The sequence below is a fragment of the Copadichromis virginalis genome, linkage group LG6 (genome assembly GCF_057382275.1).
Source record: "Copadichromis virginalis isolate Kocher_CV1m ecotype Utaka linkage group LG6, C_Virginalis_male_GT1.1, whole genome shotgun sequence".
Classification (NCBI taxonomy): Eukaryota; Metazoa; Chordata; class Actinopteri; order Cichliformes; family Cichlidae; genus Copadichromis; species Copadichromis virginalis.
Window position 1 is genome coordinate 20816364 of NC_140623.1, and position 25316 is coordinate 20841679.

Consider the following 25316-nt stretch of genomic DNA (forward strand, 5'->3'; position numbering starts at 1 on the left):
GTACTTGTTATGACTTTGTTTTGTTTTTTAAAATAAAATCCCACTTTGATGTTGATGAACATTCCCACCCCAGCACAACCCCACTCTCCTCTGTGTCTCTGTGTCTTGCCGTTAACCGTTTGCTTTTTCTGTCACGAGAAGGGAAGTGGAACAAGATGGGGAACTTCGTTGTTTTTTTTTTTTAAAGTTAGGGCAACTGATTCAACAGTGTTCATTAAGTGGTACAATCTCTTTAAAGAACCCTCCCACCCCCCAAGGCACATCATTAAAAGATTTTCCCATAAACACGATCCATCCAACATTCAAGCAAAATGTCTGCATGTCCAATCAGCTGCTCATACACTACACTGAGTGAAAATATATGTATGTGTTTTTAAAATCTCTAATCTCATATCTATCCCCCCCCCCCCCCCCCCCCCCCCCCCCCACCGCCTCATCGTCCCGCTCCCTCCCTCTTTTTGTCTTCTGCTTCTTTTTATGTCAATTATCGCTGTGGGAGGTTCTGTGCGAGAGAATATGCCATTTAGTAATGGTTTACTCAGTTGTTCATTTGACTGACAAACTGAAAAAAGGACATTTTTTGCTACAAACAGTCATGTACAAAGTCTTTGACATGAATGTAAACTCGATGATTAAAAAAAACCCAAAACAAACAGCTGTTTTTTCCTCATCTATAGTTACTCTTTTCCCCTCCTGCAGAATATGGAGAGAGTGCAGATAGGAGGTAAAAATTAAAAAATATATATAAGAGTTGGTCACCAAAAAAAAACAAAAACAAAAAAACAATGCACCACAGAGTCAAGAGCAAAAACCACCTGCTTGTCTTTAAAAACCCTGCGCCCCGCCCGCCCCACCCTCCCTCAGAAAGCACAAGATGGTAATATTGCTGTGTCTCAAGAGGTCCCCTGATCGATGGGTAACACTTTGTTTGGGACGCACCACCGGGAGCTCGGAGGATAACACCGTTAAGCTGCCATTGATTGGATTATTCTGTTTTTTTATCGCTCCTCTCCCAGTGGCTCCCACCGAACAAACAAGTCAACATACAACAATAATAAAATGACAAAAAAATCAAAATAAAGATAAACACGCTTCAAGCCCAGAAGTTTTTAACCCCTTCGGTGACCATTCGGGGCGACTGGAAGCTGCCATGGGAGTTCACCAGTGTGTGTGTGTGTGTGTGTGTGTGTTTGTTTTTTATCTCCATGACAGAGGCGGCGCTGGCAGACGGGCGGGCAGCGAGAGGGCGGAGGAGTGCCTGGACAGGGTGTAGTACAACAGCGGCTTCAGTAGGAACTGAGATAAAGGGGGAGGTGGGGGGGATAATTTTTACTCATTTATGAGGTCTTCTCTCTTCACGCGGCCCTCACGCATGGAAGTGTCTCACGTTGAAATTAAAAAAAGGCCCCGCTAGAGGAGGAGGAGGGAGGGATGCAAGCGAGAGGGGGAGAGGACAGGGGGGAGCGTGACCTGAGTAAGGGCCAAAGAGGAGGAGGATGAGGGAGGTCGAAGGCTCACCAAGGCACAGAATGACAGCAGGAGAGTCACCCAAAGGGAGAGGGGCCAGTCTATCAGCTCCCCTGCTCCCACTCTCCCTTCATCAAGCCTGGCCTCCTGTCTGTCTGGCTGTCACTCATATTTTTATATATATTTATATATATATATTTTTTTATATATAGATAAGATAGATATACTCACTCTTTTTTGTCTTTTCATTACAAGAGAACATTTAGGAAAATATAATACAAAATTTAATACAAGAAATATAGACTACACTAGCTAAACTCACTTTCAGTGACGAGTAGATTCTGTATGCAAGTATTTTTCTTTTTCATTCGAGTCTTTTGTAGTTCTTTTCTTTTTTTTTTGGGTGGGGTCAGATCCGTCTCAATGGCCTGCCCCTTTTTGTGTCTGTGTGTTTTTTTTTCTTTTTCTTTTTAAAGTGCCAAGCTCTAAAGGACTGCCAGAGACCGGGGCTAAGGATTATTAAACGGTCAGAGAGCGACAGAAGCGCCTCGTTCGTCAACAGTGACTAATGTGCATAAGTTACAGACGGGTTAGAGAACAAGGTTCACCTACATCGGTGTTCAGCCGTGCCCAAAGCTTCGCAAATAAGCCACAGATCAGCCGAGGGGATAAGGAAAGTGATTAGTTTGCTAGGTTAGATAAAAACGAGTGCCTCTAAAATGAACAAATCACTACAAGCTTGCCCTCCCTCCCCTCCCGGGTGTTTACAGCTTTGACTTGTTAATCGATTTAAACAAATATTTAAAATACCACCGACTTCTGACCGAGAAGGCGACAAGAGCTGCAGAGAAATGCGAGATCTAGGTAGATGGTGACGCGCTCACAGAGAAGCATCCGTTAGTGAAGGAGATGCAGGTCTGTTAATGGTGAGCGACAAATCCCCATCTAGAAATAAAAAAAGAAAAATAGAAAAAAAAAAGTCTCCCATAGAACCTCATGGTCTGCCAGAATCGATTAAACACTCAGAGGAAGCACCCGCCTCATGTATTTATTGCTACATCAATTAGCTACTGAGAAGGAAACAAGATTTGAGTCAAATGTAAGGAGTAGAGTTTTAGTTTTGAGGAAACTCCTTTTTTTTTCTCATTGTTTGACATAGTAGTCCATCCACACCATAGGGTGGTATAGTGTAGTGGTCAGTAGTGTGGAGTAGTGGTTAGGCAACCCAACCAGAGGGGAGACACGAGGGTTTCTACAGTATCTGTACATCTATTTACATTCTTCCTGCTCTGCTGCAGCTCTCGAACCTTCTCAGGTGGTCTGTGGACACATTTTCAGCATGTGTGCAGAGTTGAGTCAGTAAGAAGTTTGGACATTTAAGGGCAAGCTTAATTCACCGTTTTGTGGAGAGTTCGATGTGGTGGATAAACTTCTCGCAAGTGCACAGTGACTGTTTAGGTATCAGAGTCGTGCTTTGTTTGTTCGATGCGCACGAAAAGTGAACCAAAATGCTTCCCATACTGGGTACGCTCGGGCGGTGGCAGCGGTTTGAGAACATCCTGCCACCGCCTCCAAATGAGAAATTCTAAAGGTTTCGTCATTTTTCACCAATCAGATGTTTCAAGGAAAGGACAGGACACCTCCTGCACAATCCTGTTGTGTAAAAGGGAAGAATCTGTATGATGAAAATGACTACCGAGGTTCCCAATGTTGCATATACTGCAGAACAAACCAAACTGCTTCATCTGTTATATCACAAACTGTGTGTGGTATTACTGCCACCTGATAATAACTCTCTCCTTTTACTTTTCTCGAACCAATTAACAGGTCAAAGCTGCGCACCTGACCACAGAACCCAGATTAAAAACTACAAGCTCTGCTCTGCGCTGTTTGGGTGGTAAAAAGGGCAGGTGTGTAAGGAGGGGGCGGGGTCAGGCAGGATACAGTATGGTGAGGTAGGATCAGTGGTCAGAGAAGGGAGGAAAAGTCAGCAAGTCTTAAGTGTGGACAGAATAGGCTCGGGGGTACTGCCATCGTGGTCTTGTGTAGGTGGTGTAGGTAGTGGGCGGCGTAGGTGAACACAAAAGGGGGAGAGTGGGAGGGAGGGGGATGAGGTGAGGGAAGCGTGGATGGGTGAGGAAGCTGGTCGACAGATGGATGTCCGCCATGGGTCTAACAGTGGTGTGGCTGCAGTCTGTGGGAATGTGTGCCCGTGTAGCTGTTGTCACTGGAGCTGCTCTGGAGGCTGTACTGGTCCTCCTCCTCGCCGTCGCTGATGCTGTCCACGCTGTCTGCCTCAACAGGCGTGAACTCCATGCCCTCGATGTCCACCTCTGTACACAAGAAGGAAAAAAATACACAATGTTTTGGGGGGTTTTAGTGTTGCTAGAAACTGATCAAGAGAGAAGAAACTGTTTATTTCCACACAACCAGTACGTGGGCATATTTATTAGGAAGCCTGCTGTGCCTGGAGATTAAACCCGGATTTAGGCAGCCATTACCTCCGCACAAACAGCCAGATCTTTGTGCCCCAGCAGATAATCCCTTACAATGACAAACAACTGCATGTGTGTTACCTCGTTCAGGAATATCAAACATACCTCAACAGTTCAAACTAAGCACTACAGAGACATCTGAGGCACAAAGAACCGGCTCATGGAGAGCGTTTACAGTGTACTCTAATAATACGGCGCGCAATCCATGTCTAAGTGCAATCCAGAAAGGTGTGATTGGCTCTTTAAGGACAGCCTACCTTGCTCTGAGTCGGTGGAGATGGTGGAGCCCATGCTATCGGTGCGAATGCGCTCCACAGATCCGGACACGGAGAGCTGCTCCAGGCGGCGTTTGAGGTAGCGGTGCTCTCTCTGAAGCTGCTCCTTCACATTTAAAGCCTTCCTGTCCTGCTCTTCCAGCTTCTGCACACAAAGCACACACAAAAATGCCGAAAAATTAACGACCATGCTCACCGGATTGGACCACCTCGCCGTTTTTGCTCTGCCTTTAAAGTATGCAACTGAAGTGAAGACCTCTAGTATACATATTTTCTTCCTTAGCATACTTAAGACTGGTTTAAAGGTGTCTGTTCTGCAGACATGGATTTTTTTCATCTGCAACCTCAGTCCATGCCTGTGCAGGGTTCTAGTAATTGCCTTCTCTTTACTGCACACCACATAATACACATGGTTAAACCCACAATCCAGACCAAAAAAGCTTCCTCTGCAGTAAAAGACAACACTTCTTCCTAGTGTGACGACCACAGTATTTTCCTATTGTATCACTGCTGCAGGGTGAAGTATTACTTTAGCTGAAACATGAATATTAGTTCTTGTTTTTGATCTCATCAAGTTAACAAAAAAAATGAAACCAGATTTATCTTCTATCTGCTTTAAATCAGATCTCTGTCAAAGTTACAACACGACCTTGAATTTCAACATTTTATTGGGGAAGTAGCCAAATGACTGTGTGAGGTTCACGGGTTTGAAACTAAAAATAAACTTGAACTCAAAGTCAAATTTTGACTCAGAGTGGGGTTCGATTTTTTTTTTGTGCCCTTATTTGTATATGAAGGTTTTCAGTGGTGAATCAAAGCGAACTCGCGTAAGAAGAAACGGTCGCAATGCCGAGAATTAGCGCAGGTCGTCTGAGCAGAGAGGACATGCTTAGTAAACAGGAAATGAAGGGTTAAAACTCGCTACGTCTGGATTTTCCACCAACCACACTGTTGCTGCTTGTAAACAGCAAGATCAGTGCGGCGTGTCCTAAAGTCTACTTATGGTTGGTCTTCTACAGCACGGGTAGAAGCACTGCTGCTACTTTTTTTAAGCTCCGCTCACTAGTTGCTGCTGCAGAGCATTTTTTAGCACGTCACTTGGTGTCTGTGAAGTGAAACAGTTTAATGAACCATGGAGGAAAAGTTGGCAAAGCCAAATATTAAATACACAATCTAAACATCAGCCACAAAGTCTCCCACATATTTTACTTTGAAGGCTCTGTGTTAAGATTTTTTTTTCTTCTTCTTTTTTGTTTGATTTTTATTTTCATTGAGCACCGATCCATCCTGATTGAACAATTAGAAAACAACGACACACTTAAAGTGCAGAAAAAAATTACTTAGAGGAAACAGGAGAAGTAGAGCATGAAGCTGGTACAGAGAAGATTTTTAGATTACTCTGTTTGCTTAGTCTAGAGGTTCTCATGCTTCTTCTGGTATGACCCCATTTCCAAAAGCAAAAAAGAAAAAAGAAAAAGTTAAGTCCTCTCACTTGGATCTAATTTTTAATTTAATTTTTCTTCTCTTGGGTGTTCACACCCATGCACAGTGGCTCGGTGCCCCTCCAGGGGGGTCCTCCCCACAGAGGAGCGTCAATAGTTTATTCAGAAAATAAAATATAAGGAAAAAATTCACTCATCATACTGCGAAAGAGTATTAGGGCCGCATTGTGTTATTTTAAGAGTACCCTCTACAAAATGCCTTGTGAGTTAATGAAATTACACTCGAATCAGTTTTAGTAACAAGGAAATGATTTCTCTTATGGCACTTAAACACAGTGTGGTGACAAATATAAGAATGTTGAACAGATGGTGCAGAAAGCTGCTTCTGGTCAGAAAGAAAAAGCCTCAAAAAATTTCAAAGAGCTGGTCGGATTCATGCAAAATGAAATAGCTGACAATGGACAGATGAGAGGATGCCGATGGTTACACCCTCGTGCGGTACGGAGGGGATATGCTGTGTCACAACACACAATAAGACAGCTGATGTTTGATGTTGTTTCACTAACTCATGTACACAAGGCGTTTTACAGAGCAGCCCTGGCAGTTTGTTTGACTTGAAACGACAACTTCAATCTCCACTTTTTGACTATAATCTTAAAAAGAACGACATATTTTTCTTAAAGTGGCCCTAACACTCCATCAGATAAATGCTTGGTGAAAACATTAAAATGTATGCGTCGCTTAAATCCAGCATGCGATGTGCCACGTGAACACTTGAATGATTCATAAGGTTTGTGCATTTTAGTACCTTGATGTGCATCTTGGCCCTTTTTAGCAAGCTCAGAGTGGTGTGTCTCGTGCTGTCTGGACCCAAAGGCACCAGCTTCTTCAACTGCTCCAAGTAGAGCCGTAGTTTGGCACGTCTGCAAGCACACAAGCAAACACAGAAGTGAGTCAGCACACATCCACCGGCAGAAAGTGAGAAAGAACCTCCACAAAACCTCATGCACACACAAAAATCGGTGTGTGCATGAGAAGCACACACCGATTTTTCTTTTTTCCTTTTTACATGTCCTGCTCTCGCGAGCGAATGTTGCGCGATCGTGGCCTGACGCTCTTTTGCACGCTTGGTTTCACTTTGACTCTGGGCTTGACCGTGAGACATTTTCAAAGGGTTGAGGGGTTCAGAGGATCTGTGGTTAGTCATGTTCAAAGCTCCTCATCCACAACAAAGCGCAGGCTGTGCTGTACTTGTGCAAAATTGACACAGATAGTCTTACATTTACTGTCACTGCTGTGCGTAATGATCTGAGACGAGCTACGTCAAACAGTGATTAGTGAACTAATCAAGAGTTCACGAGCAACTGCAAATATTATAATAAAAATAGTGAGATATACTGTGTTAATGATTAGATTGTTAGAAATCCAGCCACGGTTTATCCATCTTCTTCTTGTAAGCTAACATGTGACACACACACACACACTTTTGGGATTTTCATGTATGCACTTTTCATTTATGAGGTGATTATTCATTCCCCAAACCTGCTCACAATTTTCTGAACACATGTGCACACACTCACTAGCGTATGGGCAGAGTGCCAGTGTGCTACACGCTGACCTAAATATCACTGTGCATAGTATAGTAGTCCCCATACTTTCCAGCACAGCTGTCTGACCGACATTTTCCAAACCTCGTGTGCGCAAAATGGCAAACCCACCGTACGCTAAAACTGAGAAAACGTGCAAAAGAAGAGACAAAAATTAGTCACCAATCAAAATGGCAGCTGTGATAAGGTCGCAGAGCGAAACTGTGAACCCTGCATCCCTGCCAAAGCCCTGCAGGCCAACAACCCTGCCCTGGATCCTCGAGTAAACAGCGTCATTTGGATGTTTATATGAGAGACAGTGAAGACAGAGTTACATTTTTATGGATACTGTATGTTATTTAAGAGAAGATCCTATCAGCAAGATCCCCTCTCTGACTTTGCTCCATTCAGACTTGTTCAAAAAGGCCTTTGAATCCTCCATTAGTCAAGCTAGTCCATGAACTGTTTCATTCTTCTGAGCTAGCCTTCCCTCCACCACCACCACTACTGCCTTTCTCCTGTTCCTTTGAGGAACTCTGACTATATGGTAAACAAACTCCAACAACACAAGGTCTCCACCAGCCATTGCCGCAGCTTAGATAAACCTAATCAGAGAAATGAGGCTCTCTTTGAGTCCACAGTTAGTGTGCAATCATACACAATCTTTACACACTCTGTGTTTTTTTCTCCCCAGCTCTTTTTCAGGAAGGGCGTCACCTTCATTTTTATGCAAAATGAGACCATCTCAGTAGCCACGTCTGTTTCACTTAGACCTCGACCAGAGACATCTTGTGGGCAATAAATCTGACCAGTCTCACTTCATGCACAGTATCGATTTTGATGGATTTGATTGCACAATTATTAAGAAAATAATCTTAAAAACAGAAAGATATGGCTTTAATAAACAACGTGTCATCTCTCTACAGGTGCACGTAGGTGTGTGAAAGGGTCATGTGAAAGTGCTCTCAGTCTTTTATTACCTCCTCTCCCAGGAGGCAAGTCCGCCTAACCCCCCATCCGCTGAACCCCTTCAACTCTCTGCTCCACCCTGCCAACACTAACACACCCTCATCCCACTGGAAAACAAGTGTCTTCTGAGGACAGGGGTGGGGGCCACCTCCAGCTTACCCCATTCGAGCCACATGAAGCGCTTGGTCTGCAGCCAGGGGAAGCAGGCAGGGAGGAGCAGGAGTTCTGCAGCGGGGTCCGAGTATGTGGATGACTTTCTCTCTGGTTTGAAAAAAGGACCCTTTCAGTGCAGTGTGCTCAGCTGCACTAGGCAGCGCTCCATACGCATCATCCAAAGGGTAACTTGAGCCAATGGGCAACCATCTTGCACTTCACCCTGCCCCCACTGCTCTCTCATAGCGAAAAACAAAAAACAAAAACAAGGCGTTTCCCTGAATACTCTGCCCGACTACCCACCTCAAGAAAACTCTTTTTCCGTGTTTTTTCACCAGTGTTATTCACCTCAGGCCCTTCATGTATCCTGGCCTCATATTTTACCTGCCACGCAGAAGAGAGAAGTGTGCCCTGGTGCCCTTTGACCACATAAGAAACAAATGAGCAAAGAGTTAAACGCACAAACTCGCCACCAAAGGGAGAAGACCACACCCATGTTTTCTGCAGCTGCAAAAAAGATAAAAAAATAAAGTGAAATGCTGCCGGGACCAAAATGAAAATATTATTTTGCTAGGGTTGGCTGATTCGCCAAATATGTGGGCTAACAGCTTCTTGGAAAGGGTCTTACATGTAACATTTTTTCGCTTTGTTATGCCGGATTAGTTGCCTTCCCCCAGGATGGGGGACAGAATCGGCTCGGGAAAGACTCAAATATAGCCCACTGGACAGGTTTAGAAAACCTCAAGGAGGCCCCTCCCCTTTTGCCATCCAAGTGTCAGAACACTTTTAATATATACCCAACTTTAATAGCTAAAAATGAGTAAGAAGAATTTGCAGGCCAGAGACAAAATATTTGTTTCCAGAAGCTCTCTGGCTTACAAAGGTTGTGCTTTCAAAATTTGAGTCGATCTTGGTTCAGTCCACACCTGCTATCAAGCAATAATGGGTCAGTCTTTAAGAAGCTTTGGTTTTTATTTTTTCTGCATTCATATGCAATGACTGGTGGAGACCGGTGTCTGTCGGCTGCACCTAAAAAGTTCGTCGTTGCCTCCCTGTGAAGAATTCTTCTCAAATGTGATCTCTGCGGTTAAAGAAAAAAACGTATCTTAGCAGATCTTCAGTTCATGAAACTGGTGAACAAAAACCCACTTGTTCACTATTTCAGATGAGAAGATTGATACTGCTCTGATATCTGAATACTAACTATGAAGGTGAAACCAGCATATGGTTAGCCTAGCATTACACAAAGGTTAAAATGAGGGGAAACACCTAGCTTTTCCCACACCATCCCCACTAGTTAACCTTACAGTAACAAAAGTGTGCACTCTGCCCCGGCCGAGAAGAATCAGGCGCTTAGCTGCATATAATTAAGAGAATTAAACCTGGCACGTGTGTCCCTGAAAGCTCCCTCGCATTAGCAGCAGCAGCAGGGGTTCTCCCGCCACGAGAAATTTTTCTTCAGGAGCACACAGCTGATTCGGAGCGGGGTTTAGGACCCCCTCTCACACAGGTTTGTTATTACTTAAAAAAGCCCCGGTCACGCAGTGTTTATCAGATTGCCTAAAACCGCTGTGCAAAGCATTGCACGAGGTGAACGCATATGCTATGTTAATGATGGGAAGCAGACTGCCCCCATCACCGGGCCACATGGTTGTGAATCACTGCAAATTTTCCAATTTGTCTGGTATGAAAATAGGATAGCCTTTGATTTGGGGTTGAGGCAGATTTTGTTTGAAAGGATTGGAGCTTCGTTATACAACAATATCAATATTTGCAAGAGGTCTCCTTTTGTTTGTTTGTTTATAAAAGTTTGCAAATAAAAACTGCTAAAAATGCTAAATCAGACTGCCCCATACTCCTGCCTGCAGTTGAGGATTTAATAGTGAATCTGGTTGATCAACTTGTTTTCTGCCCAGAAATCACCACCTGACTGTTCTCATGTGCTGCCACCACGGGATGATTGTGTCTGATCTCTGGCCTTCCCTCCCCCTCCATCTTTTTTCTCCATCAGCAGCTCAGAGCCAAAACAAAGCACAGACTACGCCGGGGAGGTGAAAAAAAAAAAAGGAACTTTTGCTCAGAAAGCTGCACACTGCTGAAACTGGAACAAGCCAAACCGCTGACTTGCGCTCCAAGGTTGTCGGGTACAGATCAGGCCATTCTCACAGACCTCCTCACACTCTGGGCCTTGGAAGGAAAACAATATATCTTGTTTTCCAGCTCAAGTGCATCTGTGGCAGGCTAGGTGTGCACGTTAGGGGTATTGATGTATTGTGCACCAGAGGAAAAAGGTTGCAGTGACCATTTGTGCAGTGTTTTCGCACACACACACTTTCCTGGTGGACACAGTGTCCCTCAGGAGGCTCCATCGGCACACAAAGGGCCTGAGAAGGCGAGCTAGTGCAAACAACAGACCTTCACCCCTCGCTCACTGTACTGTTTAATGAGCTCACTGCAGCCCAGCACATTCCTCCACCCATATGCACAGGGCTGAGTGGATTGTCTGGCACAGGGCCAGGCCTACTAAACAGAGGTCAAAGGTCATCAGAAGCCATGATACAATGCTAGCTCTCAGTGCTAGAGCTGCCCCAGTACCCAGAAGCAGAAAATGCAACAACTATGCCTGTTTGTTTATTTTCCTTTTGAGCTGAGCCCACAAGACATCAAGAGTTTCTGATCAGCTCAGCTTTAAGCAGGCACAGAACTGCAGTCATTCAATCTCAAGACGCATATGAGAGGATACAAAAACTGTGTTCTTGAGGAATTGTTATTCTTATAGTTTTATTCGTTATTCTTACAGCAAAGCTTAAAAAACAAGGCTAAGACCATGTATTTTACCATAGCTGTACATGCACATGCTTGTGGACTTCCTACTGATATTTTGTACTTGTCCACTTCAGGTTTTACCTCCAAATAACCTGCAGTAGTTAGTTTGGGTTATCATGTGATTACATTTGTTTTTAAATAAGTTTCTTTAACCTGAAGGTTTGCTTTAAACCCATGTGACTCTCTGACTGCTTGTTTGATTATATGACATAACCGCAGACTGCATATAAAAGATGGACACAGGCACCGTGATGTCATACATTCAAGTCACATTTTAAAGCCACTTTTAACCTTTTGGTTGTTTGTGTTTTTTCCCCCAGATCCAGAAGTGCTAAGTATCACACAGACTCTGAAACCCAGTAGTAAGTACAATTAACCACAGCAGAGCTTGTTATTAGTCAGAAAACAGCACCATAAACACGGTCGAGAGCGAATTTGCAGCCAAGCATGAACAGCCTAGTCACCATAAACTTGACATTGAAAACGACCACGCCCCCTTTTATTGCATAAAAAATGTACTACCTGTACAGTTACCATCCATGCAGCCATAGAAACCAAAACTATTTTTTGTTGTTAGCTATAAACATGGCAATTTCTGCTACAGGTTTATATCAGGCTGAATATATCTTCAGGAGTGAGAGAGCAGGGAAGTTGAGACCCTGCCCAGTGGCCTGCCGACAGAAACACAAGACACACCCAGCCTTTATTAGTCTCACTGTCACCCTGCAGGTCAGCCCCGTAAGCGTTCCCATTTAACAGCGATCTCACGGAAAACAAGACGGCAGAAAAATAAGACACGCTCATGTGAAACTGACAGAGTGGTTCACCACGCTGCCCACGCCAGTGAGAAGAAAGGCACGCACCGAGGCGCAGGGAGACACAAGAAGTCTTTATCTCGCTCATATGAAATGTCAGTCGTCTGGGACGAGTTATGTTTGTTTTCTGTCATCGGGGACGCCACACCCACACGCCCACTGTGTGCAGTGACAACTCTGTAAGGTGAGACAGACGGATACAAGTCCCCCATAAACACATTCTCCTGACGGCAGGAACATGGAGCTCGCTCTCACATGACTCTGCTCTCACACGCGAGGAGCAAACAGAAACCTGAAAACACACACACGATTGCAGCAAAGCAGGCAGAGGGAGGTTACTTCACTTATTGGTGAATTACTCTAAAGGAAAAGCTCAGCATGCTTTTCTGGTGATTAAACAACAGGAAAGAGTAGAAGCAGTGTGTTGCTCACTCACTGTAGTACAATTTCCACAAAACAAACTGGAATTTCCACGGGGCATGCTTGGGAATGCCAAGTAATTAGATTCATTTGATTGTTTTCGTGTACTCAAACAATCCCCCCTGTGCGAGCGAGGATCATTACAAAATCCCTTTCTCAGCACAGCCAGCTTACTGCGGTGTTAACAGAGAAACAGATGTCAAACAGATTTTAAAGGGGAGAGCGTGCGAGCGAAACAGAGATGGCGGAGGCTTAAAAATAGAGGAAGGTTTTTTCTCTGCACATCCCATTTCAATGCCAACGTCAGATGACAGACCTGGACATTAATTGCCTTTCCCTGCGTGCCATGAAAAGTACATCTCGCAAATCTTGGGACAGACTAGCAGAGACAAGTTCAGCAAGCACCATAAACACGTTCCCCTGACATGGGGCGCTCTGGTTTTATAATGGTCCTTGTCAATGATTAACATGCAGGAATCTAGTGGCATGAGAGAGGATTCCTGGCTCCATGTTGACTGTAAAAGTTGGAGTTGTTTACATCTGAAGGAGGGTTTTAGAGCAGTGGGGTGGGGTCCTGCATGAAGGTCTGGGCCTGCCTACGAAAAAATCCAGAGGGGTCAGGAAAAGAGGAAAGAAGAGATTTCCACTACCTTCCACTTTTACGTTGTTTCTCCAAGTAGCTGATTTAGAGCTCGCTTACCAAAAGGTTTAAAACTACTGCTGGACAAAAGTGCAAAACCAGAATGCCTGCAGCTGTAATCTTGCCTATCAGTGCATAATCATACAAACATTCACTTGGGGCTCACTTGTGCCAAAAAAGCAGACAGCGCTGAATGCGAAGCATTCTAGTAATACTCGGCCTGCTAGTTCTGTGACCCCACCTGCCATCCATCTTCAAACTTTCCCCATAAGCCGCTTCTCTTATTTAACTCTGCATTCCAGTGTATGTGTGTATGCTCCGCTGACCTGAATTTCAGGGTGCCTGGCTGACACACATAACAGCCACGTCCTACACTGCCTCAAGTTCCTCCCTTCAGCAACACTCAAGAATGTCTTTGTCTCCTCCTTCTCCACCTCCTCCTCAGCCATGGCCGAACCATGAATGGTTCAGTCATCGCACTTCTGTGTCTAGTTGCGTCTTTCTTTAATTGCTCTCTTTTTCCTATCCTGGAAACCCCAAAGCTATTCACACACCTTGTTAAAGTGCATCCTACACTGCTGTTTTTTTATGAGCACCGACTGTTTTGTGCCAACGAGCCGAGTTTACTGCGGAGAACACAGTAACACCTGAGCTGGAACGAGAACATTCTTTTGTAAATGTAGGTCTGCGGTGGCCTGAAATATTTGCATTACGTGTAAAGATACCCCCCGCGCCTCACCCACCCGCCAGAGCAGATCGTCCACGGGCTTTACAAAAAACCGGGTTTGATGAACTTCTTAAAGCTGGGTGACCTCAGGGTGGAGAAAATTCCACATGGGAGCACTGCTGCTGACGTCCAGCTGTGGCCTGTTTGTTACCCTTTAGTCACACACAGCTCAGCTACAAACCCAGACTGTCCCATGCCTGGATAAGTAAACACACACACACACACACGTTTGGACAAACCTTTTCTTTTACACGCCAACATGGCCACATGTATTAGGACAAAGCATCAGCTAACCCAAACTTTACTCTCTTTACCTATGTTCTTCCAGGTAACGACGCAAACTAATAAGGACTACGTTTGTTACATTTTGATTGTAAGTTGACAGATATATAAGATTTTTTTTAAGTTGAGTCATCCAACAGGATTTAGTGCCATAAGACAAAAATCCACTATGGAATTTTTAATCCAAGACAGAACTAGACCTCCTACGCCTTGTTTAGGCTCTAAAAAGTCAAATGTTGCCACTGACTTATTTTTAGCGTACACACATACGTCTGAGGAGTAGTCCCCAGCAGTTGTGTATTCCTTTACCTCTAAGCTGACTGTTGAAGCTGGGAGTGGCGTAACTCCCAAGTTGATTGCGTTTCAGCATTCGTAGTAGCGGTCGGAAAAGCGAGGAAAAACTGGATTTGTTTTTGCTCATACATAAAGTAGAGCCATTCATGCATCTCAAGCGACATAATGCAATCCCTGTTTTTTTAAAAACACTGCTGTAGCACGTTGGTGGACAGAGCCCCGTCACTGCTCAGTGCATGCTTTTTTGAGCGTGTCGCAAACACTTAACAGTGCGTTTGTGACACTTGCAGACAGTTTACATTTTTACTACTGTTTACATGCTCTGTCGACATCTTGGATTGTGATGTCATTGGTGGGGCTTTTCTGACTTTCCCAGTTGACAATTCCAACTTGGAAGTCGTGATTTCTGATTTCCCACTTCAAATGGAGCGCACCATTAGATCAGAGAGAGAACTGCAGGATGAGGCCTGTCAAAGTTCAAACTAAGCCTCTTCTCCCCCTCCAGTCTTTGCTTGTCTAGATTTTATTTTTATTCCCACTGCATCTTTAACTCAACCCAGATTGTTCTGTTTCGTCTGCAGACAGTTTTTTTGTGTGTGTGTTTTTTTACACTTTTCAGTTTTATGTCACTTTAAAAATGTCACCTTGAATTTTTTACACAATTTTAAAATCAAAACCATCAACTACAATAATGGAAAAATAATTTCCGGCCTTTAAACTATTCCAGATAATAAAAGAAAAACTTAGTTATCCATATAGTCGACTATATGTAGTTGACTCTTTCAGCACTGGCTGATTCAATCTCATGACAAATAACAACATCCTTGCTCTACAGGTTCTGTAATTAGACTGCGTACAAGACATCATTAACTACAATGATTCCTCCATGATGCCAACAAAAAGGGGAATTTAACTGGCATTGTGACAGCAGGGAACTAAAGTGCACATGCAGTCACATGTGAGGACGTCACACCAAAACCAAAACTGGAAGGAAAAAATGAAAACTTTCCAAACTTTAATTACGTAGCAGCCCCTGAGAGGCAAACATGACATTTAACTTCAAAATAAAAAATAAGCAAAACAAGCAGGATATACAGCAGCCCTTAAAAGCAGCGTTGCACATTTACAGGATAAACATAGGTATAAAATCGAAGACACGACAAGGATTTATACCTCAAAACAGGAGAAATGGGAACAGATGAGTTTTGTCACTAAGAAAAAAAGAGTGAGAAGGAAGAGAGCCCTGCCCCTCCTTCTCTTCCTCGCTGCCTCAAGTTTCTGCTGACTCAGGGGCTTTTAGTAGGGTCGAAAAGGAGAGCGAGAATAAGGAGAAGGAAGAGGGAAAAAAAGACAGATAACAGAAAAGACAGATGTGGACTCTGGAAAGTGGGGGTGGGGCAAAGAAAAGATGTCAAGGAGGTGAAGTAACAGGGCCGTGGATGGGCATCCCTCCCACCAGCACGCTGCCGTAACTCAAAGAGGTGCTGCCCGGCCGGCATAGACACACATAAGTGTGCTTCACTCGAGGAAAAAAGGACCTGCTCACTGCCAAAAAAAAGTGATTCATTCACAGCTGGGAGTAGAAGAAACATGGAGAGTAAATTTAATTAGAGAGAAGACTAGACCATGACAAATGGAGGGCTTGCTCCCGTGTCCATGAAGTGCATGTAAATTTAAAGCCGAGTTCAATGGGTGCTCCACAGTTGCTGCACATTGTCTGCAGTGTGATACAGAGCGTAGTGTAAGAGGATACTGTTTGTCGAAATCAGCCTGCAAACTCGTGAGCTTCGCTACGATCTCGAAAAACTGAAACCAAGAGCACCTGAGAGCCAAAATGGGTGGGGATAAAAATAGAACTCTAAATATTTCTCTTTTCTTTTTCGATCGAGGCAGGCATGGCAAACATACCAGACAGCTTAGATTATGCAGACTGGACTTGGGCTTCCTGTAAACAGGTGATATGTGGGAAAGTAAAACATCTAGTTTCGTAATTTCTTGGCGTTGCTTGAAAAGGAAACTTGAGCTGTCATAAGCGCGATCAAAAGCGGTTAAAGTCAGAAATGGGAAGGAAGCAATGCTCGTGGAGAACAAACACACTGCACTTAAGTTTCACATAGACTCTGAGCTGATGCTCTGCAGGTCTGACGAGGGAAGGAAAAAAAAAACAAAAAGCAGCACAGTCATTCAAGAGATGGTCTATAGAGAGCTGTCACAGCTAAAAATCAGGCTGCAGCAGATAAGTGTCAGGACAGCCAACTCTGTGGGACTCCACATCCACGAAGCAGCTGACTGACTCTGATAATGGGACACAAATATATGCAGGGTGTCTCCGGAGCAGCTGCCAGAGACACCTAGCATGCACGAGGTCAGCGAACGGTACCCAGAGAGCCAAAAAGTTCCAACTTAATCAGCTTCATATAACAGCAGCAATGAATAGTTGATTAATCATTTAGCTGATTATTCAGCAAATGTACCGATTAGCCACACCGTTTCAGTCTTGGCTGCATGTGGAAAGTTTGGTATCTTTGTTGACAAACAGTTCTAAAAAATAATTTTAAAGTAATCAATAAATAAATAAAAAACAATAAAAAAGTAATAACCAAACAAAAAAAATCTTAAAAGATGAAAACCACCTTCCAAACTTGTTTGACATCAGGTCTTTCCCAATTTCAATCAACATTTTCCAGTTTTATCTCCTTTATTTTAACATCTGTTGTTAATGAAACAAAATAATTTCATATTTTTTTGTCAACTGCTCAAAGTTAAAAACTGCATACTAAAGTGTTCCCTTATTTAATAAAATCTGGTTAGAGGACATTCTCATGCAAGAAAACGTGATTTTGGTACTATTACATGCGATGCCTTTCGGCCTCTAAGGAGACGTTCATCCGCCACCTTATCTACCTCGTGAATGTATAGTACAAGGATTGCTCTGTGCAGCAGCGGGGGAAACAAAAACAACACACGAAGAAACAAAGACAGTGAGTCAGGGCTCAAACAGCAGCCACCTCCCTGGAGTCACGTCCAAGGGCGTGTGGGAGGTACAGATTTCTGAGGCGATACTGCAGATCAAACAGGGCTGATGCTTTAAGCAGATACCCCTGAACTGGTCATACATTCATTAAACTGGTTGAACAGGACACCTAAAGACTTTTGGTTTTCTTATGAATCAGAAGTTAAAAATTCTTTTGTTGAGCATGTCTGTTAAAGCTCTTCTCTTTATATCTTTAAGCTACAAATCAAATGTGAGAAGCTCGTCAGAAAGGTTCATTGCAAGTTTCATATACTAGGTAATCTGACTCTGAGGCCAGCAGCTGAATATTCAAGGCTTCATATATCTAGGATAAGGCGTCTTAGTCCATCTGTCGGTGTGGAAGAGGAAGTCTTAAAAATTCAAAAATAAATTTGCGCATGAACAATGTAAAATGCTAAATCTTCATTGGATGATAGCTACTGGTTATCAGATATAGACTTTCCGTGTGACTGCAACAAAAGCCTGATCACGATTGATAACGTGGTCAAGTGGCATGCCAGATTCTTGATAGTCATACGCAAATGTCCGTTTACAAGTTTGAGGAAAACATTCTTCAAGTTGCTCATTTTGTGCCGCCATTAGCTTTAAAAAGAAAATCAAAAGGTACTTGAGCAAAAATTGCCTCATTTTAGAAGCTCAGAAGTCTCTTTTTTTGTCAGTTATAAAAAACTATTAGTAGTTTCAATGTTGCGTATTAGTCACACGACGGTCGCTAGTACAACAGACATGGCTGTGCCAAAAGGCAGAGTCTGAGCCTTGTTAACACCTGTATAGTGGCTGACCATGTAATTTGTGGCCACGCTTTCAGACGGGGGTTTGACTCAGGGTGGACCACGTGGCAAAACCTTGTGACCATGCAGCCCTGTCATTTCAAATAAGAGGGTGGAGATGTTTCCACACAAACGGGCATGGTGAATGCAAAAACAGGAAAAAACACAAGGCATGAAATTATACAGAATAACTCCTCGCTTGTCACAGGTGATGATGCAATGTGACGGCGTGTTTGAACGCAACTTTATTCTTCAAAGGGCTTCTTCTTCTTTTCCTTCCATCATGGAATCAGTGACATGTCTGTCATGAAAACTCCACTTTTTCAGAAACTCGTGGCTGCGGTGATGACAAAGGAAGTGAGTAAACCCTTTACTTCACTTTTGTCAGTTTGACTGGACGTCACAGGCGCTTGGTAACCAGCCACACCCATCGTCGGACATGAGGTAACTCCTGTGTCTCAACACCTGCAGTGTAATCAGCCGGGGCCTTCCTGTGCCTCGCAGGTCAGGGAGGAATATGTCCGGGCTTGTTTTTCCCTCTGCCACGCACATCCATTACTCACTCCCGGCCATGTGACTGGCCTTCATCGTGGGTGACAGCATGTGTCATGCTCGCTCACACACGCAAACACTCACATACCCTTTTCAGCCACTGCTCACATGCTGATAGTCACATCAGCTGTTTTCTTATTCCTGTCTGCAAGGCAATTTTTAAAGAATCTACTCTGAAGCAGCAAGGCCTTTTTGATATCAAAGAGACGTTTGCTTCCTGACAAGAAACTCTAAAGCTGTGAAGTAAAAAAACACAAACCCCACACACACAAGCAAACCATGAGCTGCGATTCTGTGCCTCCAGGAAGGAGAAAAAGCCCAATTTCAGTGCTGAATGATAGGTGAAGTCCAGATTTACTGCTTTTCTTTTCAAAGTGTCAGTCTGGGCAGGATTATAACCCAAGATTCTTCCTTACAAGGACACGAGTTTCATCCGTGAAACGGAGACAGCGTGAAGGTGCTCTTTGAAATCAGGTTATTATCTGTTTTTCAGGCACAAGAATTAACAGATTAAATCTTTGGCTCTTTGAAGACGACCTCTGATCTGTCGTACTAGTGTTTCTGATTTGGAGAAAATACCTGAAAGCCCCCATGAAGCTCTTCAATTACTACCTATGTCAGGAACTAAAAGACACACGCACTCAACACACAATCAAACACGGGCAAGGTCGAGGGGGGTCAGATGTCATCTTACCTGTGTTTCTCCAGCTCATTGTGCGATGATCTGAAATGACAAAGATGACTGTCAGGGCAGGAATACTACACTACTACTACTAAAATACTACAAAAAAATCATCTGACATGACATCAGATTCTGTATAATAGTGAGAGGCTTAGTTAGTACACGTTTTGATCAGAGAGCAAGGCAGATGAAAGCAATTTGGGCAAATATGTTAAGTAACAGATCTGAGAAACAATCAGAAAAATGTGTGTCAAGAGATCAAAGAGAAGCCTAGATTCATCTCTATGTTCTTGCTCTTCTGCCTTCCAGTGGCTGTAGGCCTTAAGCATTTGAATGCTGCTGTACTATAAGAAATAAATGCAGTATTTTAATGCTTAAAACAGGACAAATTTGTTGTCTATGGATACCAGTCAGGTGGATCAAGGGCACAGACATGCAAAGACTGGGAAATGTATGATAAACGACTTCTAAAATCTTTTCCCATTTCTGTGGGACATCTGTCAGAGAGCACGCACACGAGGGCAAAAATGGCCCTGAGAGAGAGAGCTGTATCTGTGACACAGCCTGCCTGCCCCCCTCTACACATATACAAACAGCATCCACGCACCACTGCCTCCGCCGCGGCTGCTCAGCGTGGACACAGGATGAAAACACTCTCAGACGTCTGGAGGCCCGGACGCCACAGAATTCATCAGTGTGTGGGCTATTCCGAGGAGAACCCCTATTATGACACGCAGCCAGAAGCGGCGAGGGCACTGCGGTCCATCTGAAACAGGCCCTCTGTTCATGAGACCGTCATGGATACCACGGCAATAAAAACAAAAACAGCAACAACAAAAGGGACAGACTGACAACAAGCCTTTTCACATTTTCCACTGTTTGAGGCGCCCTTGTGCTCGCGAAGCACTGGTTCCCACAGCTGTGTGCCACAACGCCGTCCTGCGCACCAAAACGGGTTACAGCTGACCGTGCGACTGCTATAATGTGGCGTCTGCACAAAATCATCCCGAAAGACAACACAGGATGTTGGGCGGCTGATCTTAGAAGCCGACAAAGAGCCATCGTGGAGGAAGTTGTGCAATTCAAACCTGCACAAATCAGGGAAATGTCCCAGTCAAAGCACAGGGCACGACCAGGAAATCATTCCGAGGAAGAGAATGTTCACAGACCTGTAACTACAGCAGGTTAGCCCACACCTTTACATGTTATGTAAAACCACAGGATGGCATGAGGAGGACTTTTACATGTCATAAAATCATCCTCTAACAATCAGAGGCATTTAAAATAAGCCTTTTATCACTTTTTTATGAGCTACAAATGGCCAAAAGGCAAGCTGGGAGGACTCAAAAAGTTTTCCTACATTCAAATCAAGGAATTAGAGGAGGAAAACGAAGTCAGCTGACCTAAATTTTCACATATGGTGTGACAGAGCGATGAAGCAGGGTAATAACAGCCTTTAAGTAAACGCTTTAACACGCATTATCCGTGTTAAGTTGCAGATGTAACATTAAACATTACTGCTTTGTTCTGATTTTATAACTAGGAGCCTGCATCAGCTCCTGTCTACACTTAAAGAAAAAAAAAAGAAGCTGAGGGCGAGTGTAAAAAGGGAAACGGCGTAACGGGGGTGGGGGATGTGCCCCAAGCTCTGTCACGAGAAAAAAGTATGGAAACGCAGGCCTGGCTGCATGAAGCCCAGCGAGTGGTCTGGTGTTTGTCATATATGCTTGCGTAGATGCCCGCCTTATTCAGGCGCCGCACCCACCTGCCACATCCACACCACACCCCTTCACTCGATCACACGGGTGTACACAAAATATAATGCACGTTAACTTGTGGATTAGAGGAATGTGGAAGGTGCTGCTTTCACATTTCTGCCAAACGAGTGCAAGTATCACTTTCATATCAGAACACCCACACGTTGTAAACAGGAGTGGAAGTTAACAGAGACAATGGGAATGGAGCCACACTAAAAGTCTGATACCCATGTCAGAAATGCGTGCAAAAACACTTTTGTTATTTTGTTTATTTAATGCTGTTTTATTCATTTCTGTGCCAGTTAAATCAAAATATTATTAAGTATCATCTGCAATTATTTGAAGCCTTTTCGCTCTTCATCTTAAGGGGTTTATCTACAGAGCTATCTTTTCAGCAGTCACCTGACACAAAACTGGCGTGACACGGAGGACAAAAAACAGCAACTGGCGTCAGCAATCGCCACCTTATTTGCTGATTCCGATGCTCTGTGTCACCCTTCGTAATGACACTACTTTCTAGCGTACATCTACGTGCACTGTCGTAACCATCAGACTCACTGCCGAGCCATTTCCACACTTTGCTTCCCTAAACTATTATTAGCCAATGCTTTTTTCCCTTCTTTTTTTATCTTTCACTTTATTAAATCAGATCGTAATGTGTTAATCTTCTAAGGAACGGAACTAGATTGACACAATCATTTCAACAATAGCCTGTTTACTGTAAATGAGACCGAAGGGCAACCAAATTTGCATGTAGCCTAGAAAGCAAGTTTCTCCATGCCTGGTGGGGATGGGAAAAAAAAGCTGAACACTAAATGGATCCAGCCTCTGAAATGTGAGGATTTCCTGCTTTTCTTTGTCACATGGCCTACTTTTAGTTGAAAGTTTGGATGGTTTTATTTTTGCTTTTAGAAAGCAAACATAAGCCTGCACGGGTGTTTTAACTTCATAGGTCACACATTACACAGCCACACATTAATTGCCATGATTGTTTTTAAATGACCTTTAATCTGCCAATGGCACTGGTCTGAGAAGAAGCAGACAAACCGAAACTGAAAGCTATGCCGTGCACTTATGTAATATATTTCGCTTTAACTTCTTACACAGCTGCACAATAAAGGGGTTAAACTCGGTGGGAGCAACTCAGTCCTCCAGACAACACCAGTAATGAACTCTGGGTGTGCTGGGCTGAGGTTCCCTTTCCTTTCCAAATATCAATTTACTTCCATCAGAAGCACGAAAGCTTAAACGCAACAACCACATAAAAAAAAGACATACACACATTTGTTTAAAAGCTTCACACAGTTCCAGAGGTTGGATGCAACTGTGTGAGACAAGGTGCAGAAACGAAAGGTTACGGGCGTATGCGGTGTTTTCTCTCCTCTCAGAGATAGGTGTGAGTGAAACAGAACAGTGAGAGCAGCAGGCTTGACAGTGTACGCGTGGCACTGTTTACTGGAGAGCCCAAAACAGAGAGCCCAGCCCAGGCAGCAGACAGGAGAGTGAGACAGCGTGTGTGTGAGAGAGAGAGAGAGTGAGTGTGTGTTTTTATAAGCTGGCATGAAGTCAGAAATAAAGCTGGGGGGAAGGGAGAAAGGATTATATTTACCTATTATTCTGAGTTTTTTTGGAAATTGGCGAGGCTTTCGTTTTCTTTCGGGAAAACTCGGCGCTGTACGGTAAAACCGAGGCATACCCGTGCTCTGCTTCTGTAAACACAGAAAGCAAAATGAGTGTTACATTTAAGCTTGGTCTGCAAGGACGGCAAAGCAAATAAACAAAAACAATTACAATCATCCTAATAATAATAGATGACAGTGAGTCATTTTGGAGAAATAGTTGAGACGTGAAATATCAACCGGGGACTCAATTAAAGAGGAACAACACGTAATAAATCATTAATAAGATCGATTAAAGTGCAGTCTTTTTTCTTTCTTTTTTAGCACCGAGGTCTATATTATGATATAGCCACCGCTGCATAACGATTTCTGTCCTATATTTTCAATGTCAGGCTTGTTTACTCATTTTCTTACATCCAAATCCAAAGGAAAAACACTCGATTGCAACAACACACATTCGGAAATGATACTAACATATTTTATAAAAAATGACACACTATAAATTAAACATTTACACCTATCACTGTCTAGCATACAGACTCCCAGAGTGCAGCTTGCACCCATCGCCTGGTCTATGTCCCATTGTCTGTAAAGTGACATCATACCTGCACTATGGCAGTGCACGTCAAAACGTAACAAATTATTTTAAAAAAATGAAGTTAGTTGCCGTCCCAATCCCCATTTACGACATAATTACTGGCTTAGAAATGCTGACAACTTGTCTGTTTAGCTTGAAATACCTCTGTCTCTTCTTTCCAAGTACTCTGCAGCTTCCAGCAGAATTAACAAGGAATTAAGCTCCATCTTGTTGTTGTCTCGTTATTTAAAAAAATAGAAACTACTTAGTCATAAAGTCATAAAATGAATGGAATGAAAACGTTAAAAAATGTTTCAGAGCGGTATGTATGCGCAGCTACGTTCACTTCTGAGTCTTTGGTGACTCCAAACTACATATCAACAGCAGCTAACTAAAACTCACTGAAATGACTGATGGAAGCGCTGGCCAATAGGAAAACCGTATAGGCAAACGTTTGGCATTCGTCTCAACCAATAATTCGGCGGAAACTATAAGATCCGACTCTATTGGCTGAGCGCAGTTAAAGCGAGCAGGGACATGCCCTAGCAACAAGCCTGAGCTGTCCGCCTTCTCAGTACATGATAGGGTTGAGGCGGGAAAATAGCCCTCTGATTGGCTGGAAGGAAGTCTTGGGCGTGTGCTACGGTTGAACTTGGGATGTTGTTTTGGTTGCCAAATTTAATGACTTCTCAAAAAGTATGCTTTTGGTCTTGGACTTTAGCGTAAACTGCCCCCTCCGGTCTGTTAGTCAACAAGGTCTATTTTTTTTGTCTTCCGTTAAATATACGTCAGCAATTTCACGTATGCGTGTGTGACATGAGAAAATTTTTCAGTATTCGTGTTCATTTCCTGCCCAAGTCATTGTGAAAGTCTTTTATGAGTCTGCAGAAAGTATGCAGGCTTTACTGGTGCAAAAGATATGAGATGAACTACTTTTCTTGTCTGGTATTTTGAGGAAAATAAAGATAGTTCCTTTGAAATTCTCTCAACTCGTTTTTACAAAGCAGTTTTAAAAAAGCAAAGCATCCACCTTGAGGTTTAAAAAAAGTCTCTGGTTTTGTCCAGTCCAAGTCCTAATAAACCCAAGTTCTCAAAATAAAATAACATAAAATAAAACTCACCTAATTTAGTGCCGTTAAAATACCCCCCCCCCCCCCCCCTTTTTTTTTTTTCTAAAACTTTAAGGTCATGATTCATCACTCAGCATATTTCAAATCGTGTGACTCCAATTTTTCTAGTTTTATCTCTGATAGCAGCTTTTTCTGTCTGCAACACCTTTAATTTCATCTGCAAAAGTGCATCAGAAGCGAAGCCCAGTGTTTATTAATTTTCAGCTGTGTAGGCTTGCAGCTGAACTTTGGGTGTTGCAATTGCTGGAGCAATAAGGGGGATGCCTGCAGATGCTTCGCATGGCTGGCAGTTTATGTTTCTAGCAGTCAGATATTAGATTGTTGGGAGTGCTTTCTGAAGAAATACCATTGAGGGGGAAGTGACTTTCAGTGTGGATGATGAGGAAAAGGTACTTGTTGTACTTTATTGATACTATGTGTTTCACAGGGTCTTTGTGGTGCTTAAACTGCAGGCAGTATATCATGAATTGCAAGATTTAATACAATACACATTAAGTCTGTGACAGTCAGCAAGTTTACAAGTGCGATGTGCAAAGAAAAAAAAAAGAGTACAGCTAAAATGTGTGAAGCTGTGTACGGGTGCCACAAGCAGCCAAACCAACTCAAATTGAAATATATGTAATATCTACCATCTTTATAAAAACACACAGAAAACAGGCTAAATCTTGAATATCATCTTTATAAGCATTATATTAACCGTACTGTCACTGCTATCAGCTGGAGAATTTTCAGTCCACTTAAAACTGTGCACGTTGTTCAGGATGCGGGTGATTTTAGATCGTTTGACATTTTGAAAAAAAAAAT

The 25316-nt window shown here is 43.3% G+C and overlaps 1 protein-coding gene across 1 annotated transcript; it reads right to left on the minus strand.

Moving 5' to 3' along the window:
• Positions 1–145: 145 nt before the first annotated feature.
• mxd4 (MAX dimerization protein 4) lies at positions 146–23836 on the minus strand. Its single transcript, XM_085459162.1, has 6 exons — positions 23546–23836; positions 22796–22895; positions 19442–19471; positions 6488–6602; positions 4220–4382; positions 146–3800 (listed from the first exon to the last, which is right to left on the minus strand). The coding sequence occupies exons 1-6, from the start codon at positions 23607–23609 to the stop codon at positions 3640–3642; spliced, it is 633 nt and encodes a 210-aa protein (XP_085315288.1). The 5' UTR covers positions 23610–23836; the 3' UTR covers positions 146–3639.
• Between the last annotated feature and the right edge of the window lie 1480 nt (positions 23837–25316).

Excerpts from the sequence above, each read along its gene's own strand:
- mxd4 (XM_085459162.1), bottom strand. The coding sequence starts at position 23,609 with ATGGAGCTTAATTCCTTGTTAATTCTGCTGGAAGCTGCAGAGTACTTG. Across the intron at positions 19,472-22,795 it reads AAAAAAACTCAGAATAATAG|ATCATCGCACAATGAGCTGG; the intron begins GTAAATATAATC and ends TTGTCATTTCAG. Across the intron at positions 4,383-6,487 it reads GGGCCAAGATGCACATCAAG|AAGCTGGAAGAGCAGGACAG; the intron begins GTACTAAAATGC and ends CTTTGTGTGCAG.